Here is a 25,407-nt window from a genome sequence, read left to right as displayed (position 1 = left end):
CACACTACAATAGTTAATTTTATTTGTTCAAGCGCTCATATTGCAAGCATTAAACCAAGCACGGGCTTTGATTCTGTGAGCCCAGATTCACATATTTAGGAAGATAAAAGCAAACTGCGATCCATGTATATGGATGAAAACTAATGGCTCACAGTTAATCACATTGCAGTTTTAAATTTCTACAGCCTAGAAGCCAGGAGTCACAGATCTTTCAGGTCCTTCTGGATGTCCCACAAGGTATCTGCACTTTTCTTGAGCTGAGCAACTTCATCATCTTTCAGCTTCTGGTTGATCACACTGGTTAAGCCCCGAGCGTTCAGGATACAAGGAAGGCTCAGGAAGACTTCGTTCTCAATGCCATACATCCCCTGACAGAACAAGAGAAACAATTAGATTAAGAAATGAAATCACAGTGGTGCGTGGGTGGCTCACTTAAGCGTCGAACTTCAGCTCAGGTCATGATCCCAGGGTCCTGGGAACGCCATCAGGCTCCCTCAGGGAGCCTGCTTCTCCCTTTGCCTGCTGCTTCCCCTGCTTGTGTGCACTCTCTCTCATAAATAAATAATAAATCCTTTTTAAAAAAGGGAAGAAATAAAACCATAGGAAGAATGATCACTGATCCCATATTTAAGCAAAAAGGCATGTAGAAAATATAGTTAAGCACAAACTCATTCTTTGATTTTCAACACATACAGGCCCTTACTTTCCAAATACTTACATTCTGAATTCGATTTTATACACAGAATATGCAAATATACATTATGATAAACTAGAAATTTTAAAGAAAGTAGTAAGTTTTTTACTGAACTTATTGACACATCTCTCTCTGCTTAGACATACTTTAATGAAATTTAATATCTAAGTCTTCAAGTTAAATTGCCTTCCAATGTGTTTCTTAATGGGTTGCTTTTCATGAAATCCAAATTTTAAAAAATTCTTTAGTTTAGGAGGGAATTTCAGATGGTAGCTGTCCAATAAGTCCAGAATAAGTAGTTGGAAGCTACTCAAAGGCAAGATTTCTGTAACATCCAAGAGTTGCTAAAAAAATAATAGTATAATTTCCCACGTTATCAGTTTCTATAAAGCAATTAATTTATTCACCAGGTCAATTTAACCATACAATTACCTGGGTTAATTAATTATATTAAACAAGTTACTTTAATAGATTTTTCAAATCTTTTTTAAAAAGTTTATTTCTTTTTAGTATTCTCTACACCCAATTTGGGGCTCGAGTTCATGACCCTGAGATCAAGAGTTGCATGTTCTTTTAATTCCAAAATTTTTGTACATACACCAAAGTGGAGATAAATAAGCAAATTCCACGTATGTACTCCAAGACTGAGCAATGATCAAATTTTTGCTATACTTAATGAAATTTTGCTATAGTATTTAAAATAACAAAACCAAAAATACCTGACATCACATTTTACCACCAAATTCTTCTGTATCTTTCTCTTTTCCATGTTTCTTTAAATCCACTGCATTTTCCCCTTACATTTTCACCCTTGCCATTGACTTATGGCAATCAGTTATCTTATACAATATTCTAATATAATCTTAATTTTATTGAAAAAAAAAAATTTCTACTTAAGTGTTTCGTAGCTTTTACTTTTGAAGATTTTATTTACTTGAGAGCGAGCATGTGTATGAACAGGGAGACAGGGAGAAGGAGAAGCAGACTTCCCCTGAGCAGAGAGCCCCATCGGGGCTTGATCCCAGGACCCCAAGATCATAACCTGAGCTGAAGGCAGATGCTTAGCTGACTGAGCCACCCAAGGTGCCCATTTCATAGCTTTTAAATTGAATTAAATTTACTAAGATATCAAGTACTGCATCAAAGTACTAATGTATAGATTATACATTAATGCCCCAACTTGAAATAAAGCTATTATACTTACTCAAATAATGTATATTTTGAAAATGTGTCAAAAAAGACTCAGTTAATATTTAATCTGCCACAGTATACAAGGGAGAAAAGAGAGAAGCTTCCACAAAATTTTGAGATTCAGAAAAAAGTAGACTGAGACTACCTTGTCCTTCTTGAAATCTATTCACAGAATAGAATACTGGAAATTTTAAGTTTATCTTACCTTCACCATTGTTGACACTGGATGAATCCTGGATAGATTTTTCAACATGGATTCAATGAGATCAGCCACACTTAATCCAATAGCCCAGTTGGTATATCCTTTTAGCTTGATGACTTCATAGGCACTACGAAAAGAAAGGAATCATAGAAGAAGTAACTGATATCAAACTCAATAGTTACGGAAACTGGACTCTTTGGGCTTGACTTCTGCTCTGTCTTGTTCAACTGTGTCATCTTCAGAAAGCCTTTCTTATCTCAGTGTCCTCTTCTGTAAAATGAGGACAACAATGGTATCTATTTTATAAGTTTGTTAAATGAGTTAACATATATATAAAACATGTACAACTGGAAACACTACCGAGTAGACTCTACATGAATGCTGTGATAAATTTAAATAGGTTATTGAGGGGCCCCTGCTTGGTGCAATAGGTTAAGCGTTCGACTTTGGTTTCAGCTCAAGTCATGATCTCAGGGTCTTGAGATCTAGCCCCGAATTGGGCTGTGAGCTCAACAAGAAGTCTGCTGGAGTTTCTCTCTCTCCCTCTGACCCTCCCCATCCTCACTTCTCTCAAAAATAAATCAATCTTAAAACAAAATAACTTATTATATGCATGCATATTTATTAAGTCACAGCGGTAAAAACATACTTTTTCCCAATCTTCATACTCATAAACATGAGTATTTCCAAAGTTATCAATGAAATCAAGAAACAATGAAAATAAAAGGACCACATTCTTTTGTGTGTGTGTGGGTGTGTGTGAGTAAAGCGATAGACGTTTATTAAGTGAAGGTAAAGAAAAACCCTTAAGAGTGAGGGGGGGGTCTCGACAAGGCTGCCATAGAGGGTCTTTGGGGTTGGTCTGTTTTTGTTTTTGTTTTAAAGATTTTATTTATTTATTTGACAGAGACAGAGATCACAAGTAGAGAGGCAGGCAGAGAGAGAGGGAGAAGCAGGCTCCCTTCTGAGCAGAGTCTGATGTGGGGCTCAATCCCAGGACCCTGAGATCGTGACCTGAGCCAAAGGCAGAGACTTAACCCACTGAGCCACCCAGGCCCCACTAGGATTGGTCGTTTATGGAAAGCTACCCAGGAAACTTAAATCCTTTTCACCTCTCTACTGATAACACATTCAATGGCTTACTTCCTTTTTAGGGGCTGGTTATTCTTTGTTGGTCACAAGTGATTATCATAAAGATACCCACCCCACACACCTAGGCAGGGTGGACCTTCACATTCTAAGGACAAAAATATACCTTGATTTCGAAGTCCCACTTACCACTGTCACCTAAAATACAGTATCAACTAACATAACAGCAGAGTGAAAACAATACCTGCCTGGCAATTTTCTGAAAATTAATTTCACACCTTGAAACCCACAAAGGTCCTGGTCCTTAAGAGGTCACAGGAGGAACTAAAATGAGAATTTAGGAAATTGGAATTTAATGCAATCACTGGCTGTTAGACCTTGACAAGTTATAATATTATCTCAGTGACCCCTAGTTTTCTCATTTGTAAAATAACGGGATTAAGTTAATAAAATGCTAAGGACCCTCTCACATTTTTAGACAATCTTTTCCTCCATGCACAGGTCAAACTCCAGAAAAAAAAAATCATTACATTTAAACTAAGCAAAAACAATTCCATGTTTGAGGAAGTCTTGTAATAATTCTCTCCAAACAGTAACAGCTGACATTTACTGAATACTCACCAGCATTATTCTGTGTTTTTACTCAATTTTTATAATAATTCTAATACCATATGACTTCAGAGAGAACAAAACTGAAATTCAACTTAAAAGTTAAAAGGCATTTGTAAGTGCCAGTGTCATAATTTGAATTCAAGCCCTTAGTCTTTACTCTATTCCACAATGACACCTTGTAAGCACAAAGGTCATAGGAAAGGATGGTTAGTAAGTAAGAGTGAAAAAAGGAGAAAGAGGGAGACATCTTTAGTGAGGTGTGGAAAGGTAAATACAGCACAGCTTTAAGATAGTCATCAATCAGCAAGTACTTATTTTAGGCAATTATGAGACTAAGTGTCTAGGTTCTAGACAAGTCAACCTCATTTATAAGAGGTAAGAGGCAATTTGAAAGCCCTTCTCTCACTTGTTAATTCCATGTTTTACTCCTGTTCCTATATAGTAGGATTTCTCTAGAAAAACACTTGCTCTCCCCACGGGGACCTGCGTGGTAGGTTTGACCAGTAAGTTAGTCTTACCTGCTTCAGAAGAGAACAGCTGCATGTTTACTATATACATATATTAAAAAAGGACAAAATTTATCTTTATTTGAGAGAGAGAATGAGACAGCACATGAGCTGGGAGAGAGGCAAAGGAAGCAGCAGGCTCCCCACTGAGCAGAGAGCCTGATGTGGGGCTCCATCCCAGGACACTGGGATCATGACCTGAGCCAACGACAGACACTTAACACACTGGGCCACCCAGGTGCGCTGCATGATATTAAGAGCTCACCTGAGCAGACAGACAGTCATGGAAATGCTGATAATTTTATTGAGATAAAACTAATCATCTCAAGCTCCCTTCCCCTTACCTTTCCACCACCATTTTATGCACTTCCTTCCAATTTTCACTGTCGTTGTCTGTTCCCATATCTGGATTCAGTTCCTGAAGAGAAACGCCTGCCACATTCACTCCACTCCACACAGCCACTGGAGAAAAAGGATAAACATGTCATACATTTCTTTTTTTTTTTTTAAGATTTTATTTATTTATCTGACAGAGGAACACAGGCAGGGGGAGTGGGAGAGGGAGAAGCAGGGCTCCTGTTCAGCAAAAGCCCGATGCGGGGCTCGATCCCAGAACCCTGGGATCAATACCTGAGCCAAAGGCAGACACCTAATGACTGAGCCACCCAGGTGTCCAAAACATGTCATATGTTTCTGACACTATTTTAAAAAATCCTTTATTCTCTTAGTTCAGATTTCACCCCCGAGGCAAGTTACTGAATGCTGGCTAGAGCAGCTCCAGAGATAGCTGCTCCAGTCCGCTTTCGCCCAGAGGCTGGCATGTGCCTTCAGCCACACAGCGGACATTTTAACTTTCAACCACTTTTGTGCAAAACAGAATTGTTGCGTCGTACTTACAGAGAATGTGAAATTCTTTGCCTTCCCCTAGTTTGTGAAATCACAAGGGCTTCCAGTTCAGGACTATCTTAAACTTTCAATTTGAGAAATTTTTAACTTCACTCCTACTCACTCTTCTTATATAAAGCCCTTTCTTCTGGAGCGAAATAAAAAAAAAAAATTCTGGGGTAAGGTCCAAATACACTCCAGTTATCTCTTTTCGTACCCTAAGTCCTGTCTATCTCTCGAAACAAACTCCATGTAATAACCACAGTGAATTTTTCTGGTCTTAAACAGATCAAATATTTCCTTCCAAGAATGCCTCCAGAGGCACAGCAAAGGTGTTCTTGGTCACCAACTCTATCTTTTGGAGGGCGTGATGCATCAGAACACCTTTACTTATTCTTAACACCTTCTAAGTCAGCCCGAAGTATATACTGAATATGCAAGCATATAAAAAAATGAGTAAGGGCATGGTCTGTGCTGTGGGTAAGTTCAGAATTTACTGGGAAACAGGCAAAGGAAACTAAAGCAATGGGCTGAGCTACCACAGATGCATGGAGAAAGCATTATAAAACATAAATTAAAAAAAAAAACCATAAATTCACAATCTACTTTAATTAGGGGTGAAGGGTTGTCAGAAAGGGTTGCAAAAATAGGTATTTGAATTGGACCTTGAAAACTAAGTATGGTCCACAGAGGCCTTTAGAGGAGAGCACTATAAACACAGGAAATAAGAGCAAAAGCGTGGGGTAAAGTCTAGTATGGCTGAAACCATCTACGACAGGCAAAACTGCCCATGGCCAAAAAAGACTCCTCTAGAAGTCCAGAAGTCTTGGGAATTCAGGCTAATTGTTGCGAAAACTAAGGTACTGCCATGGCTTTTGATGAAACTATGAGCTCTACATAATTATGTCAGGATTGAGCACAATTTAATTCTCTTTCACTCCATACAGGTCAATGTAGAAATAGGAAAAAAGGTATACTGGAAAAAAAGGACACAGTGATGAGTGAACAGAAGATTGGATAGGAGTCCGAAGACATGATTCTAGTCGTAGTTGTACCACTAATTAGCTAAAGGATCTCTAACAAGCCACTGGCCACTATGCCTGCTTTGTCTCATTCTTTCTTCACTATAATGCAAGTCTTAAACTAGAGGACATGTAAAATCATCTCCACATCTATGGTTCTCATAATTGTACAACTGTAGTAACTAGCATTGACTGACCGCTGCACACTAGATATTGTGATAGTTTTTTACAAAGGACATAAATTCAAACAAATCCTTGGATATTAGGAAGTCTTGTATAAAACTGCACAAATGCAACAGTTTGTAAGACCAAATTCTTATACCGTAACAAACTCTTTCCTAAAATCACATTACACATGCTCATTAATATCAGAAGAATATTTACACCTAAACCTTTTAGGGAGAAAATATTTCCTTGCATACAGGGCAGATACGGAGTCAGTAAAATAAAGATTTCGTTACTATTAAAGTGTTTTAGATAATTACAGTATTATACCATTAGCTTATTCAATGTGTTTTAGTTTAATAAACAGGCTCAAGAGTTAAAAGATATAATCAGAATTGTTCTTAAGTGTTTTTATATAAAATTGTTTGGAACTTTTATATAAAATTGTTTGGAACAGAAATATTAACTTTTTAAAAAATTTCTTTAAAGTTTATTTTTTAGTAATCTCTGCACCCAGCATGGGGATTGAACTCATAACCACAAGATCAAGAGGTGTCCTGTTCTGACTGAGCCAGCCAGGTGTGCCACAGAACAGAGATATTAACTTAAATGAAAACAGAGACTTAATGAACTTACGTAAATAGTGCTCGGTTTTTTTTCTTTCTAAGGTTTTATTTATTTATTAGTGAGAGAAAGTAGAGGGCAGGTAGAGCAGAGGGAGAGGGAGAAGTAGGCTCCCTGCTGAGCACAGAGCCCCGGGTAGGGCTCCATCCCATAACCCCGAGATCATCACCTGAGTCGAAATTAAGAATCGGGTGATTCATCAATGGAGCCACCCAAGGGCTCCTTAATTCTTTCAAAACAAAGCATTATAAAAGAAACAGAAGTGCAATGTAACTTTAATGTTGGCCTTTCTACAATAATTAATGACTAACAATTCTATTTAAATTTCTAAAGAAAATATCTGAAGTATTTACCAAATGGTCTCTTACTACTTAAATGATTGACAGTTATTAATGATGTATTAAAAATCAGATTTCATTTACTTTATCTTTTTTTTTTTTTTTAATTGGCTCCATGGTCCAATATGGGGCTTTAACTCAAAATCCAGAGATCAAGAGTCAGACAGATGCCCCTACCAACTGAGCCAGCCAGGTGCCCCAAAATCAGATTTAATTTAAAGCAAGATTTTACACTAAAGAATAGTAGATACTGGTTATGGAAAAGCTTTTGTTACCCAATTTACTCCCTTCATTATACATGATGGATATAATACCCATGTCCCCTGGAAAGGAGGAAGCATGAGCACACCTATGCCCAGATCTTGGTTTCTAAACACCATTCCCCTCAGAAGGAAACAGGGCTCACTGGAGAAAGAGATGCTTCTAGTACAGGGAAATGGGAAATAAAACACCAATGTGGCACACTTCCTTGTCCCAGAGACAAGGACTCAAAAAATGCTAGGACATGTCAAAAAGACATAGAAGCAGTTTGAAAAGCCTATTACTTTCCAAATCTGGGACAACTTCTGCATTACCAAGATGGTAAAAGAACATTTGTGGAATAAAATAAAAATCTGAGTGCACACTGATACAAATGAATACATAAATGAGGAAGAGAAAGCTTTCTTTTACAGTAGAATTAATATAGAAGAAATGACTAAATATTGTGTCTGACAACTATCAAAAGTTATAATTTACTTAATCAAGAAGTATCAGTAGATTCTAAACTTAGCAGGCAAAAGATTGATAAGGACTGTATACATAGTTACCTAGTCACTATCAGAGTGTTCTCCCCCAAATTGCTTATGTGTAATGTGAAGTACGTGAAATTAAAATTTAAAAGAATTCAGAATAACAAGAATAATACCATAAATACACATTAGAATATTGTGTTTTTTTTTCGCCTACCACTTGAATCACCATGTTCTCCCAAAATCCATCCATGGCAGCTGCTGGGATGAATGCCAAGTTTTTCAGCCATAAGATAGCGAAATCTTGCAGAATCCAGATTACACCCACTTCCGATCACACGGTGCTTGGGTAGTCCACTTAGTTTCCAGGTAACGTATGTGAGAATATCCACTAAAAGGGTTTAAAGTAATATATGTAAGGAAATCAAAACTAATTTCAACTGCTGTGTCAATTAGCAAGTGCCCTATCTTCCTTCTCCCCAATTTTTCCAGTCTGAGATGTAGCTGGAAAGACTGAATACTTTGACTTTATAGAGTTCAGAAATAATGGAGATAAGAGAACCAATGATAACATATGCTTCTCTGATAGTACTGTTCCCCGATGATGACGACTATCATCATAACCCAAAAGCCATGGGTTACTAAATTACTAAGGCATACTGCTATAAATTTCCCTGGGCACAAGGCACTATTCAGTAAGCAATTGTGATAATATAAGGGACTGACATTTTGTAGTATTTAATGAAAGGACCTCTATGACAGAACCTTTATTCTGGTGTGCCACAGCCCTGAGACTTCAAAGAATAAAACTTGCTGGCTGAGACAGAATCGCAGAACTTCTAGGCTAAACCATGAAGAGGAGAAAAGGTGCACACAAGGTAGGCAAGAGGTTAATCTTGTCATCTCCACCTCCACACACAGATGTGTGGAGATATTTTAAGGTCATTTTGGACTGGGTATTATAAACTTCTTCCTTAGCAACTCTGATTCAGTGGGCGCGACTCTCTGGAATTGAGACTTTGAAGCTATACCTGGAAAGTTGTGTAATGAGCTAATGATGTGTCTTAGGCCTGGGATGCAGGAACTTCCTATATACCAGCTATTTGTAATTCTTGTTCCTTCCAAGTCTACCTACCACTACATATTTATACACAAGACTGCACTATTTAGTAACACCCAATTCAGGACTGCACAGAACACTACTAAAATAATCTGTCCTTGCTGGCCCCCAACTCTCAATATTTCATAAACTGTAAGGATCTCCCTGCTTCTGATTCACAATCTTTCTCTTTCTCAAGTGTCAGAAACAATCAGTTTTACCACTTTATCAATGTATCTACTATGCTCACTAATAAATGGTCCATTTGGTGGCAAATTACAGACAAAAGAAGTGCAAAATAGAGTGAATTCTAACTATTTCGGTTAAATAATGCAATTCTTTCTAACCAGAAATTTTAATGCTTATTCTGCAAATGTTGACTCAGAAAAAAAAAAAAAAAAAAGGCAACATTTAAGTTATAACATTTGGCATTAGCATGTTATTTGTCTATCGATAGTCTACTTCTATAAAACTGGACTGATTAGCAGCTTTTAAACTATTCTCAAATTCAACACTCCTAGAATACACTTCTTGGCCAACAGAAGATCAGAAATGCTACAATGTTTCCTACAAATTGAAGCCACATTTAAATGTTTCATTACATATCTCAGAATACTCTTCCTAGAAAATTTAAAAAGCTTCTAGGCTCTACAACAAACTGATGAAACAAACAGTTGCAACTGTTTTATATATAACTTCTCACATTTTTAAACATTTGGCCCAGAACCCTGCCATTTGTTTTGCAAACAGCACTCTTTTGCAGCTAGTAACAGAAGACACAAAAATTGCTTCTGCTAGCAAATCCTAGAACAGAATCTTTAAAAGCCAAACTAAATGAAACAGATACCCAAAGCATTTAACTTCACAGCAGCGAACCTTAGGACAATTCTTATCAATAAAATACCTGGGTTGGAAACCACAATTATGATACAATCAGGACTGTACTTGACTATCTGCGGAATAATGAATTTGAAGACATTAACATTCCTCTGCACCAGATTGAGCCGGCTCTCTCCCTCCTGCTGGCGGACTCCCGCAGTCACCACCACAATCTTAGAATTGGCAGTCACAGAGTAATCTTGAAAGAGAAGGGGGGGAAGGTACTTTAAATACAACTCTTATCAAAATACATCATCTATGATATGCTCCAGAAACCTAAACAACCATAAGCTTCTAGGACTTACACAGGCATTACATACTGCAAGAATTACTATTTTATAAGGTTTTGAAGTAGAACGCTGTTCTCAAGAGAAACAGCTTCCTCCTTCTTGAGTTATACAGAAATAAATCCAAACATAAAACTCGCTCAGAGAATGGACCAAGGTAATAAAAAAGGCCCCAAATTATGTTTCTGGTTAAGAAATTTAAAATGCCATTGACTTTAGAATATTAGATTGCTAGTAACTTGATAAAACATAAACAGTGAGTCCAAAGTCCAGTAGGAACTCCCCCAACAAAAAAATAAAGGGCCTTAAAGGACACTTCTGGGAAGGCACAGCAATGTTCGTCCTCAGGCGGAAACTATTTTCTAATACTCAGTATTTTAAGGAAGCCTATTCATTTTCGCAATTGAGTTTCTCTGGAGAGTATTTTTTCCCCTCAAGGAAGTGTCACTTCCCAAATACAGACATTATTATAACCTGATGTGACCATCAGAGACAACAGCTATGGAATGAGTCACATAATAAACTATTGTTAAATGACTTTTGATAGTTATTCAGACCTTTCATCAATGTTACGAGGAGGACCTACCTTTTATAGGTTTGTTGTGAATATGAGGTAAAATGTCACATTGAAAAATTTCATAGTACCCAGAATGCTAATAACTCAATGAATAGCGGCCACTAGTAGTAGTAGCGGAATTTATTTTGAGGTCCACATTTCAGCCATTCTGTAGTGGAATTTATTTTGAGGTCACATCTGAGGTCCATTTTCCACACAGTCCTGCTCTGATGGTGGTACCACCATGTAAATGTGCTCATCCAGAACAGAGACAGCTAGAATATGAATTATATTTAGTTTTTTCAAAGTTTCTAAAACATTCCTGTTCTCAAACATAGGTAAACAAGCAGTATGATACAACTTCCTAAAATATTGTGTGTCAAATGTATGAAAGTCACATGGGATGTTTATAGAAGTAACACCTGTGCTGGTCCTCAAGGATGAATGGGAAGGAGAAGGAAAGAAAAACTGCCAACGCTAGATTCACCAAAATGGAAAACTAATTTTCCGTGAGAGCGAGGGCATCTATTAGATCACCTTTATCTGCCACTATTTTAGGTGTCTGAAGAAATAAGCTCCCATGCTGCAGATCCATCATTTCTCCTTTGAGTTTATCTTCCAAAACATCCACAAGGGCAAGTTCATCAGCCAGGGACTAGAAATACAAGAACAGGTGTTAGTACCCGAAGCCACTCCAGTGCACCTCAACTCACAACCCAACAGATACCCTTTATTTATTTATTTAAGGACAGGGCTTGAAGTCACAACTCTGAGATCAGGACCTGAGATGAGACCGAGTTGGGACTAAGCCACCCAGATGCCCCCTAAACAGAGACCCTTTTTAAATAGCTAAGCACCAAGTGTTAAAAACCTTGAGAGTTTTACCAGGGAATTGGCTGTGCCCTTTAAACAACTGCATGAGAAAGTCTTGAGTGAACTATTAATATTTAACACACTGATTTCTCTAAATTTCACCTTCTAGTACTCAACTAGGATTCAATATCATGATACAAATCACTTTAAGAATATGTAGACAAAGACCCCTCATGAAACCAACAGTTCAGTAGTGGTCTCAGGATATACATGTCTTCCAATGAGTGAGGGCTGGTGAAGACTCACCCAGACCCAGAATCCACCTTGGGGAGTATCCAACCCTGAAATCACCTCCAGTTTGGAGGGTTTTTCAGATTTGGTTTAAGCTATCAATAGCAGGATTTGAACCCCTGTCGGTTGAACCCTGTCAGGTTAAGTTGAACCAATGTGCATGTCTTGATGGGGGAAAGGAAGGGGTATCCTATGGATGCTGGGATCCGGGACTAGTTATTCTCCTGTGATCAGCCTAATTCTCTGGGCTCTCATTTTCTATTGCAGTTGTCATCCTCTGTCACTCGTTCAAAATAAAAATCTCAATCAACAAATACACTATTTAATCTTGATCTAGGGTCTTAATTTTACATATTCTATAAAATGTTTTATATGTAACACGCTTTATGTTTATATGTTTTCTATATCCCAACATGAAGACTGGCAGAAAACAAAGCCTTGGGTTCTCCCTTTATCAGTCATGCACACCACTCTCTTTACCAAGTACTTCGACTCTTCTTGTAAAAAATAGGGGAGGGCGTAGGTTGTCAGTCTAGATGCATCCAAAGAACCTTTCAGCTCTGAAATTCCGTTATCTTATGGAAACCCGTAACTTGCAAAATTTATAAGAAGTAGTTATCCCTCTCACTGATGTATCACTAGAGTCCTTGCCTTTACTGATTTTAGGGCTTTTAGCAAAATAATTAGCTTAAGGGGATATATCAATATGGACTCCCACTTACAAATGAGGCTGCCTCTTCTAAGGACAGTGTGATCAGCTAGAGAGGAGAGGACTGTTGACGGGAAAGGGGAGGTCATTGGGCTCAGAAGTCACTTTGGCTCAGTCAGTTAAGCGGTTGCCTTCCACTCAGGGCCTGATCTCAGGGTCCTGGGATCGAGTCCTACATTGGGCTCCTTGCTCAGTGGGGAGCCTGCTCCTCCCTCTCCCTCTGCCATGCCCCCGCTTGTGCGCTCCCATGCGTGCATGCGCTCTCTAAAAAATAAAGTGTTAAAAAAAAAAAAAGACTGTGAAGGAAAAGGGTAGAGTAGGCTAGGGTGTAACAGGAGTTATCTGGAAGGCACTGAACAGCAGAGGCAGAAGCCAGTACGAAAACCTGACCTTCTCTAGTTTGCCAGCCAAAGCAGACCCACTCCCTGTGGGAGCCAAGGAATGAGCACTGCCCAGACCTCGAATCCCAGTGGGCCTGCTAGTCTCAAGAATTGAGTTATAGCCGTCTTGCTGGTGAGTTTCTGAGACTAGAGCTTTCCAATGTGCTCTTACTTCCAAGCAACAGATTTACTTGCAAACTTCTGCAATGACTATTTTGTGAGTTGGGAATCACTTAGCAACCACTTCCTCATTTCTACATCTATCCAATACTGGCATTAACTTTCACAAGTTTTATTTAAAAACTTGGTACTTTTTAATGGTTTGGTTCCTCTACTGCCTCTGACAAGATCACGTAAACCTTTTTTGTGTTTTCTAAACCTTCAGTGAGTACACTATAACTTAATAATAGCCATCATGTTCTGTCAAGGTACTGAGCAGCAGGAGTATCCCTTTTATTTTAGTCACATAACATGTGTGCTGCTAGAGTCAGCATGGCAAAACAATTCTGGGGTTAAGTGGAAAAGGATGTCACAGGATCTGAGATCCTGTCTTTTGTTTCAGCCAGTGGGTGTGGAGGATTGGCTGACAAGTGCACCCTCAGCTGGCAAGGAAGGAAGAGATCCAATACTTGAAAAAAAGAATTGTAGCACTGAATTTAGCTGCATCTGCACGGCGGACTAGCCTCCAAGTGTGGAGGCAGGCAACCCAGAACATGTGTGACTAAGCGTCAGCACTGGTGTTTGACTGAAATAAATCGCCTTCTGTATTCCTAGGCAGGTTCCCCCCGCTATCCTAAAGCAGAATGTTCCTACCAAACCTTCTGTAAGCAGAAATGGCGTAAAGCAGAAACGGCAATTACATTAATTTATATGGGAAATTTTTGAGAATTCTCAGATCCCAATAACCTCTCTCAGGTTTTCCTTTTTTCTTTTTATAGTATTGTGTTTTTAATTTCAAATTCCCCAAGTTTGTGCTCACTTTGGCAGCACATACACTAAAATCAAATTCTGCATGTTCATTGCTGATACCACAGGAAAGCAAATTAACTTTTTTTCTTTTTAAGATTTTAAGATTTTATTTATGTATTTGTTAGAGAGAGAGGACAAGTAGGCAGAGCAGCAGGCAGAGGGAGGGGAAGCAGGCTCTCCACTGAGCAGGGAGCCAGATGTGAGACTCGATCCCAGAAGCCTGGGATCATGATTTGAGACAAAGACAAATGCTCCACTGAGCCACCCAGCTGCAGCTCTCTTAGGCTTTTCTGATACCTTAGGACACATCTTGCTAACAGATGCACAAAATAAACTGAGGTAAAGCCCAGATGCTCACACAGCCCAAAGCTCCTACAGCCTCATGCCCAGAGGCTGAGCAGGTATGGTTCCTTCCTAGGGAAGGAAATCTGGTGGGACCACTCACTGCTTGGGATGTGTGCTGCCTCCGCAACAAAGTAAACTCTGGCTGCTTTTCACTTTTTACCTTTTTGAGGTAAAAGGGAAAATCTTGGGATTTCTTGTGGTTAGCGAAAACAGCAACTAATGGGGGGGTCGGGGTCTTCAGTAAAAGCAAAGTGGCAGACAGAACAGGAATTTGAAAAAGCAGGAGTACCTGGATTCTAAAGCCTGTGAAGCCACTTACACTGTAAACGTATTTAAAACTGTTTGAACAGCAAGGCTGAAATTGCTGTTCTTAGTGCTTCTTAACCAGTAAGAACAAGGTCAGGTAGAAGGCAAGAACATCACTGTTGAGCCTGACCACTTGTTTAATGTACAACAAAAACATCTTCTAATCTCAAGCCCCCTGTGGACCAGAGGTGGCCCTATTTGCCTCCCGCCCCTCGTGGCCAATTAATGACTGCCACCAATGCCTTAGCATTTGATCGCTGCATTTCTTTTCTTTTCTTTTTTTTTTTAAAAGATTTTGTTTATTTATTTGACAGAGGGAGAAAGAGAGATCACAAGTAGGCAGAAGCAGGCAGAGAGAGAGGGGGAAGCAGGCTCCCTGCTCAGCAGGGCTTGATCCCAGCACCCTGGGATCACGACCTGAGCCAAAGGCAGAGGCTTTAACCCACTGAGCCACCCAGGCGCTCCTGATCATTTCATTTCTATATTCAAGTGTCTATCAGCATGAACTTTTGTGGAGGGAAAAGGTTCCTTTTCCAAGTAACAAACTAAACAGACAACCTTTTATTCAGTGATGTGCGGAATGCTACTTCTAAGTAACAAACTTTGTTACTTGTTCCAAGTAACAAACTAAACAGACAAGAACCTTTTTATTCAGTGATGTGCGGAATGCTACTTCTATCATATTATTAAACACTGTTTGGGGCTTTTCCTGCACTTTCGGTCAAGTTTATTACAGTCAATTCTTGTACAGAGACCAAGCATCAATGACATCTTACTTTTAAGCCAAGGCCTGCACGGCTAAAACTACTTTCCCCTTCCGTCTGCAGTTACACTGCTCCGAAGAAACTCCTTCGGCTGTGCAAGCACAGTAAGAACATGGCTAGCCGACCTGAGTGAGGACAGAGACTCAAAGACAGCTGGACACAGAGGCTGAGGGCACGGCAGCTCTGCAAACCCTGACGGAACGATGAGGTGGCTACTCAGAGCCCCCTCTGGACAGCTCAAGTGCGAAGCCTGTGATGGGTGGCAGGGCAGGAGTGACACGTGGCACAGAAGCCACGAGAAGGGAAAGCTATGATCAAAACCTGACAAAATGTGATTATTAGGAACAGCAGAAGCATTTATTTATGTAACACATGCTTATTACTAAGTGTGCCAGACATTATTCTACTAATTAGGAACATACACAGCAATGAACAAATTCAGGGAAGTCCCTTCTCTCGTGGGACTCTAGGGAATGGGAATTAAGTGAACCATTTAAGAAGACCTCTGACAGCGGCAGTGCTACAGAGACCATATGGCAGGGCGACGTTCAAGTTCCTGGGAAGGAAGGTTACTTGGGACAGTCAGCAGCAACTGCCTGACTACAAAGCTGTTGATATGGAGGAGGAAGAAGTCAACTCCGGTGGTCCAGGGTAACATTCCAGGTGAGAGCAAGTGTAAGGAAACGGGTTTTAAGCAGAAACGAGCTAGGTACTTTGGAGAAGGAGGGCAGATGGTAAACAGTAAGTCAGAGATGGTAAAGGCGCTGCTGGCACTATGTGAATGGTGCCCCTGTTGCACCGCCTTGTTCTGACAGACAGGAGACATCTGTGACATCTCAGATTTTGATGCACTAGTGGAAGTTTACATACACGAGCTACAGTTTTTACTGAAGCTTACTACAGTTCCTCGGAAGGCCATGACACTGGGGAGAGTGGGGAAAGAGAAGCAAAAGATAACTGAGTTTTTGTAGTGATGGGACATTGTACTGGAGGCCTCAGTAGCCTTCTGAGGACTGAGTGTGGGCCTCCCCAACCTTCACCTCTGATGCCCCAGGTTGGCTCACTTCCTGGGGAGAAAGCAATGTGCATTCTCTGTAAAGCATACCAGCCCAGTGGTGGCCTCAAAGACCGGATCAGGAACTTACCAGCTCTATATTCCGACTGTTTCTTTCCAACAGTAATACATAGATGACAAGACCCCACCAGCTTTTGGGAAGGAATAATCGGAGTAATATATAAACACGCCACAGAGCAGGGCACTGTATTTTCCTTCCTCTGTTAAACGAATAGGGTTTAGAATCCCCAAATATTAGTAACAATTTTGAAGCACTTTAATCTTCACCCATTAAAATGAGATTTAAACATTTTTAATTCGCAAAATGGTCTTTGAACAAGGCAGTCATGCCCTCACGGCCATCTAAATGGGAAGACTCCTACTGTGTTAGCAGAAGGGTCTGTTCTCAAGCACTTGAACCGGGCCAACGTATTACATAACACAAGTACAGCCCCAAGTTTATTTACCGAAGACTATTTTAAGTTAAAATGAAAACCACAGAGGTACTCCTTACAGAATCATGGTGACTTATTACTTTTCTACAGTGTCTGAATTTTGAGATGAGCAGGAGAAAAGAAGTATCTTTAGCTAGCATTTCACCAACACCTTGATGTTTTTAACTGCCTAAATACTAGCTTAGAATAAAAGGAAACTGCAGTCCCCATAATTAAGAGTTCAGAGCCCGGGTTCAGAATACAGCTCTACTGGGGTGCCCTGCTGGCTCAGGGTAACACTGATCTCAGGGTCAAGATTTCGAGCCCCTCGTTGGGGGTAGAATTTACTTAAAACAAACAAACAAAAAATTAAAAAACAAAATACAGCTCTATCACTTCAGCCGTGTGACTATGGGCAGGTTGCTTAATCCCTTCACAGCTCAGCCACCTCATCAGAAAACGGGATACCAGCACCACCTATTCTGAGGTTGTTGTTTAATATAAAGGGTTTTATTAAACACTTCTACCTGGTGTATAGTCAATAAATGTTTTGAAAGAAACATAAGCTGGAAGATTTTCATTTTCGTTGGCATGAACAGTGAGCACTAAATTGTAATTACTTAAATTCCCTGTGACTTGAGAGGCAGCTATTACAAATAAGCACCTCGTCAAAACTAGCTAGAAAAAAAATGCGAGAGAATAAAACCTTCATTGGTGCACAGTACGTATTTTAGTTGATTTCTCTGATAGCTTTTAATCTGTTCCTTGAGAATTTAAGCTCTGCAAACAGAAACATGCCTGGTGAGGTGTTATTCAGGCAGCCTTCAGATACGGCACAAAGGGACAGTGTCCTCTACTGAAGGCAAAGCAGCAATTTTTTTTAGGGGGGCAGGGTTCCTACATTAAGACAGCCTTCAAAAAGATCAAGAATCAATTCAGTGAGGTAAACAATAAAGGGCCTCTTTCCTCAGAAGTACTTAGAGACTAAAAAAAGCGATGGCCTGACCTACATGGGGTGTATATAGAAGGCAAGCCGGGAGTCCGCGGAAGTATACAGGGAAGAAAGTCTGCAGGAGCGGAAGGTGGTACCAGTATGACATCAGTATTAGTGTAATAACTTCTAATGCTGATTATGCCAGAATTTATGTCTGTTTAGAAATGTACTCTGAAGGTCTTAGAAGGTCATTTCCGCAAGCCCGCAGAGCCCTTGTGCAGATTATTTATTAATTATAGAGGGTAAAGTGACCTTTGCAGTGGAGAAGTCCTGCACTCACCACTTCAACCCAGGGTGTCTTGGGCACTACCAGAAATAAAAAGTCGAACATCACATGCCTCTGATGTGATGCCATCGCCTGGTCATAACCCCACCCCAACATTTAACCTGAACCTACTGACAAGGAAACATCAGACCAACATTGAGTGACGTTCTATTTAACTGACTTGCACTCTACAAAAATGTCAATGATGTGGAGGCAAAATAAGCTGAGTAACAGCTCCAAATTAAAGAATGAAAGAGAGAGGGCAAGTATATAAAAAGGTATGATTTTGGATTGGGGTGGAAACAGTTATAAGAAACTATAAAACAGGTGGGAGAATTTTAACTCCAGGTACTGTATATTAGATAATAGTATTATTATCAATGTCAACATCCCCAAGTGTAGTGATTCTATTGTCATATAGGGACAGTGTTTTCAGTAAATACACACTCTCAAAGGTCAAGTGTCATGATGTCTATAATTTACTTAAAATTGTTCAGGAAATGGGGCACCTGGGGGGTTCAGTTGGTTAAGTGTCTGCCTTCCGCTCAGGTAAGAGTCTCAGGGTCCTGGGATCAAGCCCTACACTGGGTTCCCTGCTCAGCAGGGAGTCTGCTTCTCCCTCCCCGCCCCACAACCCTACTCTTGCTCTCTCTCTCACTCTTATGTATGTGTACTCACTCTCCCTAATAAATAAATAAAATCTTTAATAAAATAAAACAGTTCAGGAAAAAAATCTTTTAAAGAAACAATAAAATCCTGAAGTGCCTAAAGAGATTGTATACATAAACTGAAATTATCGTGTCTGGTGTTCTTGAAATGTACCTTTCCCAGAATGCTGATGGCACAGGCCATACCAACTTGTCCAACACCCACTACAGTAATCTTATTGTTTGGGACGGCTGCATCTTCTTCTGCAACTGGTGCAATCAGTTTTTCCTTAAGAGTTGCCATTGTGCCCTGCAAGAAAAGAATCAAAACATTATACATACACCTACATATAAAACCCAAACAGGAATAATCCATAAAATGTTACTGTTGCAATTCTGAACCACAGCACAGTTGAAAATGAGCCTAATGATATTCTCCAAGATAAAATACATTTTAAAGAGCCATGCAACCCGCTTAATGGAGAATTTAATTAACACAAAAACTTCCATGAAGCCACTTGAATTTGGGTTCTTCTCTTCAGCCTAAGATTCTGTGCTAGTACTTAACATGTCATAAAAATTGTCTTGTGGCTCATCATTTACTGGCCGAAAGAAATGAATATTACATTTAGATTAGCCTACTTGTTTCCATTCCCCTCATAAAAAACTTCTATGTAAACTAAATTAGGGCCCTGTACTAACCCGTATTTCAGGTCAGTGTAAAAGAATTAATACCCAGTTATGGATATAGCTTCTACTACTAATGGTTATTAACACTCTTTGAAGATAGGGACTGGTTCTTCTACTTTAAGTCTCACTTAAAACTGGTCACAGTGTATTGGGCATAAAGGTTACTTTATAAATCCAGTGATATGAAAATGGTGTGAATGTTGATGCAAAATCTTCGGAAATATTACTCTAAATTCCATTCAGTGGACCTTGGAAACTAACTGGAAGGTGGGCACACACATAATACATTTTCCTCCCAGGGAATCACACTAGGAGAATATCAGCCTTTGAATCTGTTTCTTTGCAGCCATTTTTTAAAAAAAGGCGGGGGAGGAAGAAAACCCATTGGAAAACATTCCATATACTAACACCAAATTTATCTGTGCCATCAGATCATCAGGCCCATTTTTTAGGTAACTAAAATGGCAAAAAGTTACTTAAATTGTTAAAGAACCTCCCCAATTCCATGGCAAATAAAGTACACAAAACCTACTACCCTGCCTTCTTAAACAGAGAGGGTGCAGGTCATAATTAAGCCCTTTCTGCATATTTAAGTATCACTTATAATTGTCACCCATTATTATTTTAGTTTTCCTCTTACTTCTTATGCTAGACTGTGTCATCCACAGCCCTTGGACCTATTTCAAACTGTACCCTGCTTTCTAGTCTCCTTTTTGTTTCTCATCTGCAGTGGACTAAGTAACTTAAGTTTATTAGTTCAGTGACTGCCTATGTTAAGAGTTCGGAAGGCTCTGAATTGGAATAAAGTACATGAATTTGGACGCAACTATGTAACGACTATTGTTCTGCAGCTATTTTCCCACCAAAAAATATTGCCCCTCAACTGTAGGAACTAAATGTAGAGATTACTTTGCAGAGTTCATCTGCAGTTTTCTCACGAATGCTAAAGAAAAAAATTGGCAGCCTGGGACGACTGCCTGCTCAAATGGCCTGACAAATTAAGTCCCACACGTCCTGCTTTCTGAGCAGAATCCAGAATCAGAAGACTGCACCTTCTCTTGCTGCATTTTTCTCCTTGAAATCTATTTTCGTTAGCTGGTTTGAGATCCCTACAGATAGAAGCCAGCAAGCAGTGGAAAACAAAAATCCAGAGATGGTTGCTATTTAACAGATTAGTCGTTTGTACAGACCTAAAGTAATTTCTGGAAACTTCAGACACCAGTTAGAGGCTTAAGCCAGCACATATTTTCTTTCAGATCTTGCTGGAGGAAAGTGCTTTAAGTTTTATTTCTCCTTAATAGGAGTTATAAAAAACTATTAGAAAATGTTTTCTATTACATATGTAGGACAGTGCCACAATCCGAGTGGTGGCTGCAGAGGAAAAACCTGGAAAATAGGGTCAAAATCGGCGGTTCTTGGTTCTTTCTATCCCCCTTAGGCCCAGCGCCCCCGCCTGGGCGGAGCGAGGGCGATCCCCCGCCTCCCTGCGGATGTAAAACATGAGTTTTACATGAGCCAAGCAACCAGGGCCTTCAGTTCAGGAACAAAGACCCTGTTTGCAGGCTATCCCGCGATTTTCACCTTTTAAAAAGCGTGGTGTTGCCATCTAATTCCTCCACTAACCACGTGCCCTAATCGCAGCTGGCGTCGCTCTCCGCCCACAGGCCACCTCTTTCTGCCGGCGGCAGAGCTGAGAGCAGCAGGTCACAAGGGAAGGCAGCCACCCCTGATCTCCCAGGAGAAAGTCTCTAGGGAAAATTCCAACCTCTCCACACCCAAGGCTGGCCAAGTAAACAAAACACCCGAAGCATCAAGAAGAGAGGCCGGAGAAGAACAGGCCTGCATCTCCAAGCAGGCCTGCATCCGTGGGGGGGCACAAACTGGAGCGCAGGGCCAAACCGCAGACCATCCTCCACCCGCCTCCCCGCAGAAGCGGGGGCGACTGTTCATTACCCTGGTGGTAGATCCCCACACCCAGGCTCGAGATCCGCCAGCCCTCACGTGGTACTCGGTTAACTCCCCCGCCCCCATTTCCTCAGTTCCTCAAGCACTTGCCCGGGGTCAGCCAGCAGGGCCGGGGGGGGGGGTGGGGGGGTAAGGAGGATGCGGTCGCCGCATGCAAAACCCCGGTTTTAGCTGCAAATGCAACAAGTCTCTCCCCTGATCCAGCCCAGGCTGGAGGCGAGTTCTGTGGCGGGGAGGACAAAGCCGGGGCTCAGGGGCAGCCTCCTCGCTGCACTTCGGGTCCCCAGCGGAGGGCACGGCCCGTCGCCCCATACCTCAGGGGCGAGTCAGGGCCCATGTCCTGATGCTCGGGGCTAAAGGTCCCGGAAAGCAGTCCTTGCTGGTCCTTCCCCCGGTGCTGCTACGCAAGGATTCCCCTGCACGTCCCACCCGAGGGCCCGCGAGCCCGGATTCGGGGGCCCGGACTGAAACCTACCGGAGAAAACCCGCTTGGAGGAGCCGGCGCAGAAGACAATGTTCGCTGCGCGCGTCTCCTCCGGCGCAGGATCTGCAAGGAGAGGAGGAGGCGGGGCCCACGCGCGCCGCAGCCTCTTAGCTTCCTCTATTGTGATTGGAAACCCGATCACCGCCTACCCCTCCCCTCGGCTCGCTCAATCCCCTTCAAGGACAAGGGCTCAAGTGTGCACACGCTTTCTCCCTCCCCGCTGGGGGAGGTCACCTTCCGTTGGCAAGGGCGGTCTCCGCTCTGCAGCCTCTCCAGGCTTACAGACTTCAACACAGGGGCCCCGTTATTTCTAAAACTTGCCCATCTTTGTTCTCATGCTCTCATTTGGATACGTTTAGTCCAAATAGAAATAAATTTTATTTAGCATTCCAGGTCAACTTTAGAGGACCGCTGGTCTTAGCCAAGACGTGGGTCGCATGTTACCTCAGAATGGTACGGATGCTTCTGAATGTTGTTAAAAATAAAACTGAACTTTCAGTATTCAACATCTTGGTTATAAAGTTCATTTGGTACAACAGTAACTCCCCGCACCCCCACCTTAATTCAGCAAACTCCCACTGCTAGTTGTCCGACCAGATCAATGAGGCCTAGTGCCTGCCTTTTGAAGTTCCTCTACAAATCTGGGTGCTCTCAGAAGCAGGCTTTGCCCTCAAGGGAAGATAACTGGGTAAGATGCGTTCGTTTTCTCTGTCGGTTTCTGAGCCACCCCAAGGCTGAAAGAGACATTCATTCGTGTGTTTATAATACCCAGCCCAGTAGTGCCTTGTAAAATAAGGTATTGGTGAATCAGGGATTAAGCATCCTAAAGATTCAGCCTCTCCTATGTTGTCTGTTTCTTTTCATTAAAAAGCTGTCAGAAAGAGCAAACACCCTGGATGTGAAAGGAAGTTTTTTGTGTTTGTTTTTATGTAAATGGCCCTTAATTCTATCATTGCTGCTTTCATTTCATTTTTGTGCCAGGCGTTGAAGGTACAAAGCTGAACATAACACTATGCCCCCCGAGATGCTCCCAGTTCGAAAGAAACAAGTAGGCAAACTCTTTTCATTGGAATACAGTGTGATAGGTAGATCATCTCAAAAGCACTGCATTCACCTTGAACCCAAGTTGGAAGCACACTCAAGAATCACCCTGGCAAGACCTCTTTCTCACCTACTTTCCGAAACAACTGATGTGTCCTATAGACTTCTAAGCATCTCCCTATTGATTTTCTCTCCTTACCATCCCTGTTACTGTGTATCTTTGGATGGAGAGGAAGGGAGACAGAAAAAAAAAAAAAAAAAAAAAAAAAAAAGAAGAGGTCTCTATTCTTTCCCTCTACTCTCATCTTCATTCCCTCCACATTCAGTTACTAATCTGACTGATCCATGTGAGTTCTCCAGTATGCAACTCTGACTACCAAGACAGTACACAGTACCAGTCTTGAATATTTTTGAAAATTGTATGCCCAGGCAACTTATTTTTGAAATGTGAAGTGTGAAAGTCAATTTTATACCTGCAGTGATTCAGACCAAATACATGGGGTTCAGGACATGCTACCCCAGCAAATGGCAATTTGACATACTGAATATCTTAAACTGAAGAAGTTTGACACAACAGCAAAAGTAGGAAGGTCACTCTGACCTCCCTCCATTCTTACTCTTCTTCCCAAGAGAAAGAAATCTCCTACATGAAAGGTACCTTCCCTGTGCCGAGCCATTCTTCTCCCCAGAGACATGGAATTTGGGCAAGGAAATCTGGTTCAACAACTCTGTTAAACTAACCTTTACCTTCCTAGTTACTGCTTCCCCATTTACTACCTTTAGCTCAAACCTCTTTGTCTTGTCAAATTCTTCACAAATTTATTATTTCCTTGTCCTTAAGGTATAAAAGCTTCCTGCTCTGGTTACTTCTTTTGGTCTTCATTTTTTTGTGAAGGTTCCCATGTATGTATAAAATATTTAGTAAAATTTGCATGCTTTTCTCCTGTTAATCTGTCTCTAACTTTTCAGACCTAGCCAGAGTTCCTAAGAGGGTTGAAGAAAACTTTTTCCTTCCCTGTGTCCCCTACCATTCCATCCTTTAAGAAATCGGAAGCTATGTCGACACATTGAAAAATAAGCAAAATTAGGAATCCAAGAAAGGAGGAAGTTATGGCATGAAGCATAGGCAGCATGGAATAAGGAGAAAGAGATTGGGTGTTCTTCTGGTTCCCAGCACAGAACTCCTAAAATCCTTGTAATTTCCAAAATGGTAGGAGGAACTTCTATTCATAACAAGCCCTTTCCAGCATTCCTGAGTTTATGCTAATAAGGTGATTCAGGGAGAGTTCCTTAGGTAGCATTAGGATGGAGCTAGTCTCCAAAAAGACCAGGTGATTGGAGAGACAACACTTTGAGCTCACCCACCAACCTCTGGAATGGAGATCGGAGACAAGCTCTAAAAAAATTCTTGAACAAGATTTGATCAGGTTCATGGTTCGTAAATATGCTGAGAAGGCAGTGCACCGCAGTTCCTTTGGGACAGAAACTCCTGTGCTTTGATCCTTCCAGATCTCGCCCTGTGGACCTCTTCATCTGGCTATTCATCTGTATCCTTTACAATATCCTTTTTAATAAACTGATGCTCTTGTAAGTGTTTCTCTGAGTTCTGTGAGCCACTTTATCAAAATTAGTCCACTCCCAGAATGGGGTCGTGGGAACCTCTGATTTATAACCAGTTTATAACCTGGACTTGGGATTGGCATCTGAAGTAGGCAGGGGAGGGCAGTCTTGTGACACTGAGCTCTTAACCTGTGGGATCTGATGCTATTTCTAGGTAGATAGCGTCAGGAATGAGTTACGTTTGTGGGCCACCTGGTCAGCGTCTGTTGAGAACTGGAGAATTGCCTGGTGGTTAGGAAAACAGAGTCAGCAAATGCTAAACCAGTTCATTTAGAGATAAAACTAAATAGTTCCTCAAATTTTGGTTATAATACTGAATGCAAAAGTCAAAGAACCATCAAAACAGAAGATTATTTCTTTCAAAATATATTTATTGAGACTTATGTGGCAGGCAGTGTTTTAGGGATCGAGATGGACAGGATGCCCTCCAATGGAGAACAAGCTAATAAAAATGATAGGATAAGGACTGCGGACAGTTGTTCTGTCTGCACTTTTCCTACCTTCGGGCCTTTGTGAATAGTACTTACGTGCCGTGATAAAGCCTCCTGCAAAGGGTAGAGTTCTTTGCTTCTATAAAAAGTTACCTCCAGGGGCGCCTGGGTGGCTCAGTGGGTTAAGCCGCTGCCTTCGGCTCAGGTCATGATCTCAGGGTCCTGGGATCGAGTCCCGCATCGGGCTCTCTGCTCAGCAGGGAGCCTGCTTCCCTCTCTCTCTCTCTGCTTGCCTCTCCATCTACTTGTGATTTCTCTCTGTCAA

General features: G+C 41.0%; 1 protein-coding gene across 1 annotated transcript; it reads right to left on the bottom strand.

Annotated features, from left to right (window-relative positions):
* On the bottom strand, nucleotides 1-22,132 carry LDHB (lactate dehydrogenase B). The gene is made up of 8 exons (XM_032347709.1): nucleotides 21,982-22,132; nucleotides 19,027-19,161; nucleotides 11,418-11,535; nucleotides 10,063-10,236; nucleotides 8,277-8,450; nucleotides 4,639-4,756; nucleotides 2,091-2,214; nucleotides 1-368 (listed from the first exon to the last, which is right to left on the bottom strand). The coding sequence occupies exons 2-8, from the start codon at nucleotides 19,153-19,155 to the stop codon at nucleotides 201-203; spliced, it is 1,005 nt and encodes a 334-aa protein (XP_032203600.1). The 5' UTR covers nucleotides 19,156-19,161; nucleotides 21,982-22,132; the 3' UTR covers nucleotides 1-200.
* Between the last annotated feature and the right edge of the window lie 3,275 nt (nucleotides 22,133-25,407).

Source organism: Mustela erminea, chromosome 6, assembly GCF_009829155.1.
Source record: "Mustela erminea isolate mMusErm1 chromosome 6, mMusErm1.Pri, whole genome shotgun sequence".
Taxonomy (NCBI): domain Eukaryota; kingdom Metazoa; phylum Chordata; class Mammalia; order Carnivora; family Mustelidae; genus Mustela; species Mustela erminea.
Note: the sequence above shows the minus strand (reverse complement) of the source record. Positions and strands in the feature narration are given on the sequence as shown.